Below are 13,297 nucleotides of genomic sequence, written 5' to 3' on the forward strand. Positions count from 1 at the left end.
ATCTTATCCTGTGAGGTAACAAATCCATTTTTCACTTAAAATGCTCTATATACTGCAGGTTTTATTAACATATGAATGATTTCTACAAAGATTATCTAATTCCCTAAGTTTTAAATATTAATGAATTTTTAGTCTTTTAAAATGTATTCATCACTTGGGAAAATCAGTATTCCAATTGTGAAAAAGACAATATGTTTCCTTTTTAGACTTTTTTCATATATTCTATTCATTATAATATTATCATTTTATACACACACACACACACACACACACACACACATATGAGCATCTACCATGAATTATGAGAAATTTCATTGTAAACTTATACTTTTCTTCCTATATAAATATAAATTACTTTTGGTAAAATGCAAATGCTGTGGTAGAAATATAGTCCTTGCAATTTGCCTCTAGGAGTAATTTCTCTTTTTACATGATTGATTTATACCAGGCAGCCTCAGGAGTTGACTCTACTGAAATTTTTATCACAGATGCAAAGTAAATCTCTGAGCATTGTACATACTTCTGTGTATATAATATGATACCGTGGCAGCGTTACAAAATATTAATTAAAAAATTAACTACTTTTTTTCCCTTCAATTCAGGGAACTTATCAACAAAGAGAATATTCCTTCCAGCCTCAATAACCTGGAAGACTGTATTTTGAATTCTCAGGAAGTTGAAAAATTACATGAAAACACTTCTGATTATATTGGAGAAAGGAGCAAACCCAAACGTCAGAAATCCAGTTCTAAACTTTCTGAGCTCAGTGAAAATCAAGATGGTGTTGTGGTAAGTAAGGACTTTTACAAAATTGTTACTTATAGCCAGTCGAGAGAGATCTCTCTTCCTTGCTTTGTAAAAAAATAGAAAGTAAAAAAGTAATTTCAGTCTTGAGTTTCATTGAATTATAGACTATAAGTTTGAAGAGAGACTTTAGAGCTACTAAATATGCATTTGTATTTCTTTCTAATAAATATAAAAATTAAGGCTGAGAAATATGACTTGATGCCAAAGAACAAGAGACATTTGACTTTAATGTTACTTAAATTGGCTTAATTTTTCTTGATTTTTTAAATCGTTTTTACATTTTACTTTTTAAACAAAGTTGTTTATAAAGTGTGTTTGCTTATTTTCCCCTATCCCGTTTACTTTCTCTGTTTGAATATGCAGAAAATGAATGAACTTAAAGCCAGGTAAAAGAAAAATAAAGAGGGAAAGAGGATCAGCTGTCTGCATGTTCAGAAATCTCTTTGTGTTTGGAAGTTTTTTGTTTGTTTGTTTGGTTGGGTTGTGTGTGTGTGTGTGTGTGTGTGTGTGTGTAGTACTGGGGATGGAACCCAGGGGCATTCTACCTCTGAGCTACACCTCCAGCCCTATTTTTTATTCTTTATTTTGAAACAGGTTGCGAAGTGCCTCCGTAAGTAGCGGAGGCTGTCTGTGAACCACAGTCCTCCTGTCTCTGCCTCCCAAATGCTGGGATTACAAGTGTGCGCCATGACACCCAGTTGGAAGTTTAGTTTTAAATCTATAATATATAAGGTATTTTTTACAAATCAGAAACAAAAAAGAAATTAATCACCTGCATAGTTGCCTCAGGCCTGAACCTTCGGTCATTAATTCAACACATGTTTTTACGAGTATTTCAGTCAATAACAATATTTTTTCAGTATAACTATTTAATATTCTTCATTCTTTTTCATTTATGCTTCAATTTCTCTGAAAAGTAAAATACAAAATTGGTTTTCTAATCCCTTTAGTTTTAAAAAAGTACTGAAAATAAATTCAATAATATAACATGAACTGGAACCTCATAATAATAATAATAATTATAAATAATAATTTAAAAAACAATATCCATTTCTACTGTTCGATGTTCAGATTCTGTGGTCAGCTTTATCTCTGACCAATTTTTAGCTCCATGCTAGAGTTTATGTACATTTAGCTTGCTTGCTTCTTTTTTTTTCTTTTTTGTGGAACTGGGAATCAAACAACGAAAGGGCATTCTACCTCCAAGCTACACCCCCAGCCCTATTTTTTTATGCTTTATTTTGAAACAGGTTCTCACTAAGTTGTGGAGGGCCTCACAAGTTGGTGAGGCTGGCCACGAACCTGTGATCCTCCTGAATCAGCCTCCTAAGTACGGGGATGACAAGCATGTGGCACCATGCCTGGCTACATTTAGCTTATCTGGAGACCACCAGCTTCTCTATGTGTTCAGAAGAGATTCACGGTTTTCCCTCTAAATAAAATGTACATAAATGCAAATATAGGAGAAAACATATTTATGTCATACTCTCCAGCCAAATGTCTTCATGCTTTTTTCTAGAAATAAATTGATCGATATTAATAGACAGCCAAGCATCGTGGTACATGCCTGTAATCCCTTGGGAGGCTGAGGCAGGAGGAACACAGGTTCAAGGACAGCCTTAGCAATTTAGGGAGGCCCTCAACAACTTAGTGAAATCCTATTTTAAAATAAAATGGAAGCTGGGCATGGTGGTACACACTTGTAATCTCAGCATTTGGGAGGCTGAGACAGGAGGATTTCAGTTCAAGGACAGCCTCAGCTACTTAGTGAGGCCCTCTGCAACTCAGTGAGACCCTTTTTCAAAATAAAGAAATAAAAATAAGGCCGGGGGTATCACTTGGAGATAGAATGCCCCTGGGTTCTATCCCCAGTACCGTAAAATAAATAAATAAATAAATAAATAAATAAATAAATAAATAAATAAATAAAATAGAGTTGGGGGTATAGCTTAGAGATAGAATAGCCCTGGGTTCAATCCCTAATACTACAAAAAAGAAAACATCAATGGACAGAAATATTCATCCTCTTCATATTTACATCTGATACAGTTCTCAAAATAAAGAATTCAAGGTTTGGAATCATTACACAGCAACTATATTTTAACATTGATGATTTAATTCTTCTTATTTGAGAAAACTAGATTTCCATGGGGAGAGGAGGGTTCTAGGGATTGAACCCAGGCCTCATGCATGCTAATCATGCACTCTACCACTGAGCTATATCCCCATTCCTGAAAAATACAATAAATGATCTTAACTTCATTAATTGCTTGGCCCATGATTTGCTTATCTGCCAAAGAGATCCATGGTGATTAAAAGTTTGATGCTTGAGTCGGGCCTGGTGGCGCACACTTGTAATCCCAGCGCTTGGAGGCTGAGACAGGAGGATCACACAGGTTCAAAGCCAGCCTCAGCTACTTAGTGAGGCTCTCAGCAACTTAGTGAGACCCTGTTTCCAAATAAAATATAAAATAGGTCTGGGAGTATAGCCTGGAGGTAGAAAGCCCCTTGGTTCCATCCCCAGTACCACCAAAAAAAAAAAAAAAAAAAAAAAAATCTGAGAACTTGAAAATAATATATTTCTTAATTGGAGTCTCGTTTTACATGAATTTAACCTATCAGTAATTTTTTTTCAACTAGAAATAGTGTCTTAAATTACCTAGGCAGTATGGAAGAAGAAAAGTACATTTATTCCTTAGAATATGTGTTTGGTAAACTGTGAACATATTCCTAGGTCAAAAATATCTGGTTGGGAGATCCTCGCTCCATTTTGAGTTTCCATGTGTGAAAGGACTTGTCCTTGTTTTCGTTGCCCAATTTCCTCATTCCAGGACTGTGTGTGTCACATGTTAGTATAACTGAGCTCAGTGGACCCTGTCTTTGTTGCAATGAAAATTTTAAGCCCTGCCAATATGACTTACAAGAAAAACTTCCTCATCTGAAAAGTTAGGGCATTCTCAAAGATCTTTCCTAACCCTCATATTCCATGAATTTTATAATGTAATCTTCACGGGTAACCACAAAAGCAAAGAGCCAGAGAACACAACAATGACTAGTATTTTGACTCCATCCTTATTTTCAGCCTTCTCATTTTACTTTCCCCACTTCTCCTCCAAAACCTCTCCCCACCCATTTCAAGGTCTTTACACTCAGGGCAAACATTTACTTTATATAATTAAGAGGAAGAAAGCAAAGGAAGGAAAGGAAGGAAGGAAGGAAGGAAGGAAGGAAGGAAGGAAAGAAGGCAGGCAGGCAGGCAAGCAAAAGAGAGAAATAAAAAGAACGTTACATAATTATATGCCTTTTATGTGCCATAAAATACTTTAGATTCTAGAGATTCCTCAAGTCCTTGTGGTGGTTGATATTTAGTCCTTTGTTCTCAGAACTCTCTCCCTCAGCCTCAGTGGCATTGATGCTCCCTGTCCCCTCATCACAGCAATTGAACTCATTCTTTGCTGCGTCTTTAATTGGCTAATCTTCTAAAAATCATCTCTATACTTGACCTCCAAATCAGCAAGACAATTCCAAATTTGAGGCCCTGTCTCAAAATAAAATATAAAATGGGTTTGAGATTTAGCTCAGCAATCAGTGGTAAATTACACTAGTGTCAATCCCCAGTACTACGAGAGAGAGAGAGAGAGAGAGAGAGAGAGAGAGAGAGAGAGTCAGAGAGAAAGAGAATAGAGAATAGTACACGGTTGATAGATATGATTGACCTAATCTAGTCAAGAGATGATGTTGATGATGTAGACAATTTAATAGCAATGGAGATGGTAAGAACCGACCAGATGATACATGTATATTGAACTAGAACTCAGAGGGTTTTAGATTCTTTTGTTTTTTACTTGTTTGTATGTCTGTTTGTTTGGTGTGTGTGTGTCTTTTTTGTGTTTGTGTATTTTATTGGAGGTTGAACGCAGGAACATTCTACCTCTGAGCTACACCCCCAACCCTGTTTTATTATTTTTTTTCCTTTGAAACAGGATGTCACTCAGTTGTGGAAGACCTCACTAAGTTGCTGAGGCTGGCTATAACCCTCTCTGCCTTCTAAATACTAGGATTACAAGCATGTTCCACCACACCTGCATCAGGGTTTTCAGTAAGGGGGAATCCAAGATGACTGAACGACTTTTGGAGTAGTTAGGAGAGAATTGCCATTACTAAGATGGATAAAACTTCAGGAGGAATAAAGACTAAAAATTGAAAGGTCTATTTGCATATATTATGCATAAGATGTTTGTTAGAGCAGTCAAGAATGAAGCTAGGATTTTTCATCTGGAGTTTAGGAGAAAGATGAAATAAATAAGTTCGGATGGATTTGGGACACAGTATTTGGTGGGGGGAAATAGATACTGGGATTGAACTTGGGCATTCTACCTTGAAGCAATAACCGGAGTCCTTATTATTTTGAAACAGGGTCTCTCTAAGTTGCTGAGGGCCTAAGTTACTTCGGCTGGCTTAGAACCTACAATCCTCCTGTCTCGGTCCCCCAAGTACTAGGATTACAGGTATGCACCACTGTGCCCAGCTACAGTTAATATTTAAAGTAGTCAGGATTTCGTATTGAGATTGGATGAGTTGAAGCTGAGGGGCAGTTGAGTATAAAGGGTAAAAAGATGAGGCCCAAGGGCTGAGGGCTGAGTCGGACCTACATCTACAGGGTAGATAGAGAAGATGGTGTCAGCAGAAGAGATTAAGGAGGAGAGCTAGCAATGTTTAGTACAATGTGGGAGCCAAGGAAGAGCTTATGAGACTTGAGTCAAGAGAAACTTAGAAGGGAGAAGGTAGGATAATGTGTGAGTGATTGTTTCACTTGTAGCTAGATAACTCACAACTACTCTGAGAGGAGTTTTCTTGTGAGAAGTGGGAGGGGAAAAGGCCTGGTTAGATGGGCTAGGAAGAGGAGGAAATGAATTGTAAAAGTGTAGAAAATATTTGAACAGGTATTTTTAGCAGAGATGGAATAAAATGAGTTCACAGATAATATATATTTTGTATATTCTGTCTTGTTTTTGTTTTGTTCGAGGGTCTAGGAAAGGAACTTAGGGGCATTCAACCTCCGAGCTACACCCTTACCCTATTTTTTATTCTTTATATTGAAACAGAGTTTCACTAAGTTGCAGAGAACCTAAGTAGCTGAGGCTACTTAGTGAGACCGTTTCCAAATAAAGTATAAAATAGGTCTGGGAGTATAGCCCAGAGGTAGAAGAGCCCCTGAGTTGCACCCTCAGTACCACAAAAATAATAAATAAATAAATAAATAAATAAATAAATAAATAAATAAAGGGGCTAGGAATATAAGTTGGAAGTAGAATGAATGCCTTGGGATTCAACCCCCACTAACAAAAAAGAATGCACTACGCTCTTTGGATTCTATGTTATGTTAATTGATGCTTAACTATTTAGATACAACGTATAATGGAAATGAAAACAGTGTCACAAATTGTAGTTGGAGCAGTAACCAAACTATATAAGTCAGAATGGCAAGAACAGTGTCTGTCTTGTTCACCATTCACCATTTTATCCCCCAATGCCTGGAATCGTTTCGCACTCAGCAAAAGTATGCTGACAAAAAAGAGTGAACGAATGATTGCCATGTTGTTTTAGGTAACAGGTAGTAAAACGACCTCAAACTCACCGTCTCAAACACAGTAAAAGGTCTTTCTCATGTGACATCCTGCAGCAGGAGCTCAGGACTCAGGAGAGGAAAAGGGGATATGCTTTCTGCAGTTTTTCAGGGACTTAGACCGAATGCATCTCTGCCATCATCAGCAAGAAGCTTCCAGAACACTCCTGTGCCTTCCATCTCCTTTCTGGCTCACTCTCAGGGGTCGTGCCTGGTGGGTATTTTACCAGCCAGGCCTAGAAGCCACATACATCACTTCTCACATCTTACGGAGAGAAGCCACACCAATCAAAAGAGAGGCTAGGAAAGGTGTCCTTGCTGAGCACAGGGCTGCACTGTATGTGTGGAAGAAAAGCAGACCAGGCTTGGGTGGCCGGCTCACGAGTTTCTCCAGGGCCTTCTTCATGATACCAGTAGTTCTTTGTGAATATGAATTAGCGGCTACAGTTTTAAGCAGTAAGACTTATAATGTACAAAAGAGTACAAAAAGGAATTCACATCTGCCATTGATCCTTTGTTAATGAGGCTGTATCAAATGCTCTCTGTCTCCTGCAGCTCAAGGTTAGAATAATGAACCTGTTTTGACTGGCCCCAGTGAGCAGCCTTCAACTTGACCTGTTTGCCTATTAAGAGAAGGCGGTTTTTTTCCTGTGTCCTCTATAAAGGCTTTGTCAGCATTTTACAGTTTTAGAAGACAAATTTGTTTTTGCTCCAAGTGTTTTCAAGTTGCTTCAGTCAGTGGTCAAACAGGTTTCCAGACTAGCTTTCAATGCCAACACAGAGATGGGGGGGAAAGAATTACAAATAAATTCCACAGTCTACAGCTTGCTTTATCAAAGCATTTGCTCTTATGGATTTGAAGGCTATATTTATAATTGAGCAAAGTAGTTTTTGAAATCAGTCCCTTCTCACACCTCAATATAACCAAAGTATATTATGTCCTACGAATCTGTTTTGAAAGTCACTGGTACGTAGATTATAACCTAGGCTTTATCTCTTTAGAAAAATATAATACAGGAAGAAATTACATTTAAAATTGGAGGAGTGCCGGGCGTGGTGGCGCACGCTTGTAATCCCCGCGCTTGGGAGGAAGAGACAGGAGGATCGTGCAGGTTCGAAGCCAGGCGCATGCACTGGCTTAGGAGACCCTGTTTCCAAATAGAAAAATGTAAAAATAGGTCTGGGAGTGTAGCCCGGAGGTAGAAGGGCTTCCAGGAACCCCAGTACCAGCAAAATAAAATAAAATAAAATAAAATTGGAGGAGTAATTAGAAAGTAATACAATAGATCATTTTTATAAGAACTCTTTTACTTTAACTTTTAATAAAGGCGGACATTATTGGACAACTACCCTTGCCACACCTAGAGATCAGTGTGTGGTATAAAACTGTTCAAAACCTTCAGAAGGCTTCGTGTAGATATTTCTGACAGCATAAGTACTCTTAGCCACTACGGCATATATAGGAGTCCGGCAGACTCTACGCCTGTATGTGTTATTTTCATCTCTGGGTTACCTTTTTCCCTTCCCCCATCTCCACGAGGTGAGGAATTACTGACCTCTTTTCTTTATCTTAATCTTTCCTCCCTCAACCCTAGACCCATAGGAAATGAGAACGTATAAAAACATTTTGTGCTGTAAAGCTAGGCAGTTTTGTTACTGTATCACAGGTCCTTACCACCCTTGTCAGTTATATTCTGAAAATACTGGAGTGCTTTGCCAGGTCTAACATTCTTCAGATATTGCCTGTTCCCAGAAGGTATAGGTGCAACCCAGTGACCTCAGTAAAGGAACACAATGTGCTTGCATGCGAGGTTAGTGAAACCCGTCCATGAATATTCAGCAGCCTCAGTGTGTGGAGGAGCAGCCTGACACTAGAAATTATTAAAACACTCTGGAGGGAAGTATTGAACAATGCTGAAAATCAACCTTTTTGAATCATATTCATTAAAAACTCTGATCTGGAGAATTCTTAATCTATCAAACATTAAGTAATTAAGGGAGGGAGTTGAGGAAATCAACACTTGTTTTAACCCTGCAGATCAAGTAAACCTTCTCATACCTCACAAGGACTTTTTGCAAAGCTATCTATTATGTAACATACTTTTTTTCTATAATTCTCAAAACCTTTATCAATTGTTATATTTTAGTTCCTTCTGCTTAGGAAAAAAGTCAATCTTCTAACATTGTCTAACTAAAATATCTCTAGACTTATATAATACTATATAGGATTTATTTTCTCTTTCTTCTGAATATGTATTAGCTTTAATCTGAAATGTTTATTTTTTTTCTGAAATACTCACCTACGTGTAATTTGAAGGTGTCATTTCATTGCCACTGTTTTGAAATGATCTGAAGATAAAGTATCATGCTTTCCCTAGGAATTCATGTTTCAGAGCTTTAAGAAAACCTAATACCATTGCACTAGATCTTTCACTAAAGATTTTGATAATCTATTGAAGATTACTAATGAGAACAAAGATTCTTTGTCACAGACATATCCCTCTTTATCAGAAAGGTCACATTCAGGTAAGAATAAGAGCCATTATGCTTTGGCTTAATGGAAGCCATTTTACAGAGGGCTTTTTCTAACTCAAACTTTAAAGATTTGAGGATAATTGAATGTTGTCATGACTTTTTAATTCCTCAGATCCATTCTAAAATCATCTAACTCTATAAATTGTTTAAGTGAGTAAATTAATGCTCAATGCTTTAATGAGAAACACAAACACGATGTTTAGTTCCTGGAACACTGTCTTAACTCTGGACACATAGTAAAATATTTTCCTTGGAGAATTTATAGCTTTAGAAATAAGAGTAATAACTAATATTTGCTAGTACCGGCATCATTCTAGTGCTACACACATATTATTTTGTTTGATCCTCATGGCGACCCTGTGTTAAGTAGTGTCATCATCTCCATGTTCCAGATATGGAAATCGAGGCTCAAGTACAATCCTAGGGTTGACAGTTAATGGAGCTAGAATTTTCAGCCAAACATTGTAACCCCAGAGCCACCATCAGTTATTGTGTTAATGCTATCTCCCTTCACTTCTATTCTTTAATGGTGCCCATAATGGAAAATAATTTGTACATCTACCAAGCCACAGAGTCGTTTTCTGCTCTGATTATATGTTTATTTTGTAGAGATTTTTGTACATGCCAGTTTTATGGGATCATTGTGAACCCTAATCAGATTTCTTTTAAAGGGCTTTTCATAATCATAAGTTATTAATAAGTAGATAAAAACATGTTGCTTCAATAGATGCTCTTTACTTATTTTGATTACACAGTAAGTGATGGTGTCTAATATCCTTTTGATACAGATGGGGATCTCTGAGTTCCATGAAACATAGATCCAAATTTCCAAGACAGTTTTACTTTTGAATTGACTGAATTTACAAATAAGCAAACAAGAATACATTTCTTCTTCCTTCACACGAAGGACTCTTTCTGTGCTGAGTCACCTAAAGGTTTTTTTTTTTTTTTTTTTTGTCCTAGAGATAGAACCCAAGGGCATTCTACCTCCAAGCTACCTCCCCAGGCCCTATTTTTTTATTCTTTATTTTGAAACAGAGTCTCATTTAGTGGAAGGTGTCACTAAGTAGCTGAGGCTGGCCTGAACCTGCAATCCTTCTGTCTCAGCCTCCCAAGTACTGGTATTACAAGTGTGAACAACCACACCCAGCTACCTGAATGCTTTTTAGAAAGCATTGATCATGTTCACAAAAGCAGTCAAAACCCTTGCAGATATACCTCCTGATAAGCACTTAGCTCATTTGGTCAGCCTGAAATATATAATATTCAAAGTAAAATTCCTATTTATGTCTTATAAAACTTGGCTAATATAAAAATAGCATTAAATATTGAAGAAAGAAATGTTCTTAACTCCATTTCTTTTTATTGATATTTTATAACCTAGGTACAAGCTACTTATTACCCCAGATCATATTGGCAACATATTTTACAAAGATAATAAGTAAGCAGTGAATGTTACATCAATTTCTGATTAGATGTGAGATCAGATTGTTCAGTTCTAGTTTTGCCATCTGTAGGTTTTATAAAAGGGGGATAATACCTAACAAAGACATTAATAGGGCACAATGACCATTTCTACAATGCTGTCAGGTACCTTTGTTAAGGGGAAAATAAAACTCAATATACAGTTTTATACAGGCAGAATATAATAAACTATCATAAATTTACTAGTTTTAACAAAGAAATGTGAGGATTATAATTAGTTTATATGTACATGTTATCTGATTTTTCAACTTCAGAGAACAGAGAGTCTATTGTTGCATAGATCTTACCTCAGGCCTGTTGAGCAACTAATACTTGTTCTGTTACAGAACATGGAAAGTCTCAGTTCCTCATGCTCACAGGAAAGGATTGGACTCAATGACACTGAACCAATGTCCGATGAAAGGTAACTTTAGAATTTTCTCCTTTCATTGTTTTCAGGGGTCTAAAAATATTTCTTCTAACTTAATGCAATGTGAGTTATAAGAACATTTATTTATTTATTTTATTTATTTATTTATTTATTTATTTATTTATTTATTTATTTATTTTTGGTAGTACTGGGGTTCCTGGAAGCCCTTCTACCTCCGGGCTACACTCCCAGACCTATTTTATATTTTTGAAACAGGGTCTCTTACGCCAACGAAGCTGGCTTCGAACCTGCGCGATCCTCCTGTCTCCGCCTCCCAAGCGCGGGGATTACAAGCGTGCAACACCACGCCCAGCTAAGAACTTTTTTTTTTTAAAGAATGGGATCAAGCTGGGCATGGTGGCACATGCTTGTAATCCCAGCTCTTGGGAGGCTGAGACAGGAGGATCACACAGGTTCAAAGCCAGCCTCAGGTACTGAGTGAGGCTCTCAGCAACTTAGTGAGACCCTGTTTCCAAATAAAATATAAAATAGGTCTGGGAATATAACCCGGAGGTAGAAATCCTCTGGGTTCTACCCCTAGTACAACAACAACAACAAAAAGCAAATAACCATAGTCATGTTTGCTTGTTTTTCTAGTTTTTATTTCTTGTTTTCTGTTTGGTTTTGAAATTTATTTATTTTTGTTTTATTTATTTATTTATGTATTTATGTATTTATTTATTTATTTTTATTTATTGTGTGTGATACTGGGGGTGGGACCCAGGGGCTTTTCTACCTCTGGGCTATACTCCCAGACCTATATTATACTTTATTTAGAAACAGGGTCTCACTAAGTTGTTGAGAGCCTCACTCAGTAGCCGAGGCTGGCTTCAAACCTGTGCAATCCTCCTGTCTCCGCCTCCCAAGCACTGGGTTTACAAGCGTGCGCCACCACGCCCTGCTGGTTTTGAATTTTATATGAATTTGGCTTTGAGCTACTTGGCCCACTTTAAAAGTAAATGAAATCATGGTATGAGTGGATGGAAGGTATTGTCATAAAATAAACTGATATCTTATGGTATTTTGTTGTTGCTGTTATTTATAGCAAAGAAAATGAAAGAGATGGCGAGAACACCCAGCATCCTGAGGTGAGTAGCTAAGGAACGCGCGACTGTGATGGGCTGCTCAGACCTCCCTGTGTGTGTGTGTGTGTATGGATGTTGTTAGCCTGCCGTAAGTGACCAGGAGACAAATGGCGGGCTGTGATTGGATAGAAAGGTAAACACCAATACTTAAAGCTTCTTTGAAAAATTTGCTTTTCCAATTATTTTACTTGCTTTGGAAGATAAACTTTAAAAGCATAAGAATTCTACTTTAGATTTTCCACGAAATAAAAACAAAACAAAAAGCCAAGGGTACGGGTTTTATTTATCCATGATTTGATGCATTTCTTAAGTGATTGAAGTACATAAGAAGTGAGTTTCAATGCATGCGTCACAGAAATTATCTCATTAATTTTTACATTAGCATAAATTCAGTTTGAGTTAATCCTATTCATTTTCTGAGTTTGTGGTTTAAGTATAAACAAGGGAGAAAAAAATTCTCTAACTTCCTTATATCATGTATATTTTCAAGTTTCATTTACTCTCTCGGATGCCACTCGTCTTCTCGGGTATCACAGTGCCAACCCAAGGGTTCAGTTTCCCTCGCTCCCCGCTCCAGCTTCCATTCAGTGTGCCAACCCTCATTTTTAATTCATGTGTGTCTATTTAATCTACTACTTCCAAATGCTTCTATCTCAAGCTCCAATCATAGCAAGTTTGTTTGGGGCAAGAATTAAAGCTTTTCACAACTTTTTTTTTTGTGTGTATGGTGGTGGTACTAGGGGTGGAACCCAGAGGCTTTCTACCTCTGGGCTATACTCTCAGATCTTTTTTTTTATTTTATTTTATTTGGAAACAGGGTCTCGCTAAGTTGCCAAAAGCCTCACTAAGTAGCCGAGGCTGGCTTTGAACCCATGCGATCCTCCTGTCTCAGCCTCCCAAGCACAGAGATTACAAGCGTGCGCCACCACGCCCGGCTTCACAACTTATTTTTAAGTTCTGCCTCTTGATATATTAATTATATAGTGAACTCTCCCTCTTAGCAAATGGTTTTTAATCTTTGTTGAGCACTGACCTAACTCACTGATGGATTTATTCAACATATATTGAATTTTACAAAGCACAGATTCTATGCTAGGACCTGGAGTTTAATGACAGCCATAGTTCCTACCCCATTGTTGTTGGTTTTATTTTTATTTTTATTGATACATTGTAATTGTACATGATAGAGGGATTCATAGTGATACATATTTATGCACATAACATTATTTGATCTGGTTTGTTTGTTTGTTTGGGGGCGTTTCCTGTTGTTGTGGTACTGGGGGTGGAACCCAGGGGCTTTTCTACCTCAGGGCTATACTCCCAAACCTATTTTATACTTTATTTGGAAGC

The 13,297-nt window shown here is 37.3% G+C and overlaps 1 protein-coding gene across 1 annotated transcript in view; it reads left to right on the top strand.

Annotated features, from left to right (window-relative positions):
- Positions 1-13,297, top strand: part of FAM13A (family with sequence similarity 13 member A) — a gene marked incomplete at both ends in the record, with an annotated part of 316,801 nt that overhangs the window by 264,417 nt on the left and 39,087 nt on the right. The window contains 3 exons of the mRNA XM_080697200.1: positions 603-789; positions 10,780-10,856; positions 11,908-11,950. Of these exons, the coding sequence (XP_080553326.1) occupies positions 603-789; positions 10,780-10,856; positions 11,908-11,950 (307 nt within the window). The remainder of the gene's footprint in view (positions 1-602; positions 790-10,779; positions 10,857-11,907; positions 11,951-13,297) is intronic.

This window comes from Muscardinus avellanarius (assembly GCF_963383645.1).
Source record: "Muscardinus avellanarius genome assembly, chromosome: 6".
Classification (NCBI taxonomy): domain Eukaryota; kingdom Metazoa; phylum Chordata; class Mammalia; order Rodentia; family Gliridae; genus Muscardinus; species Muscardinus avellanarius.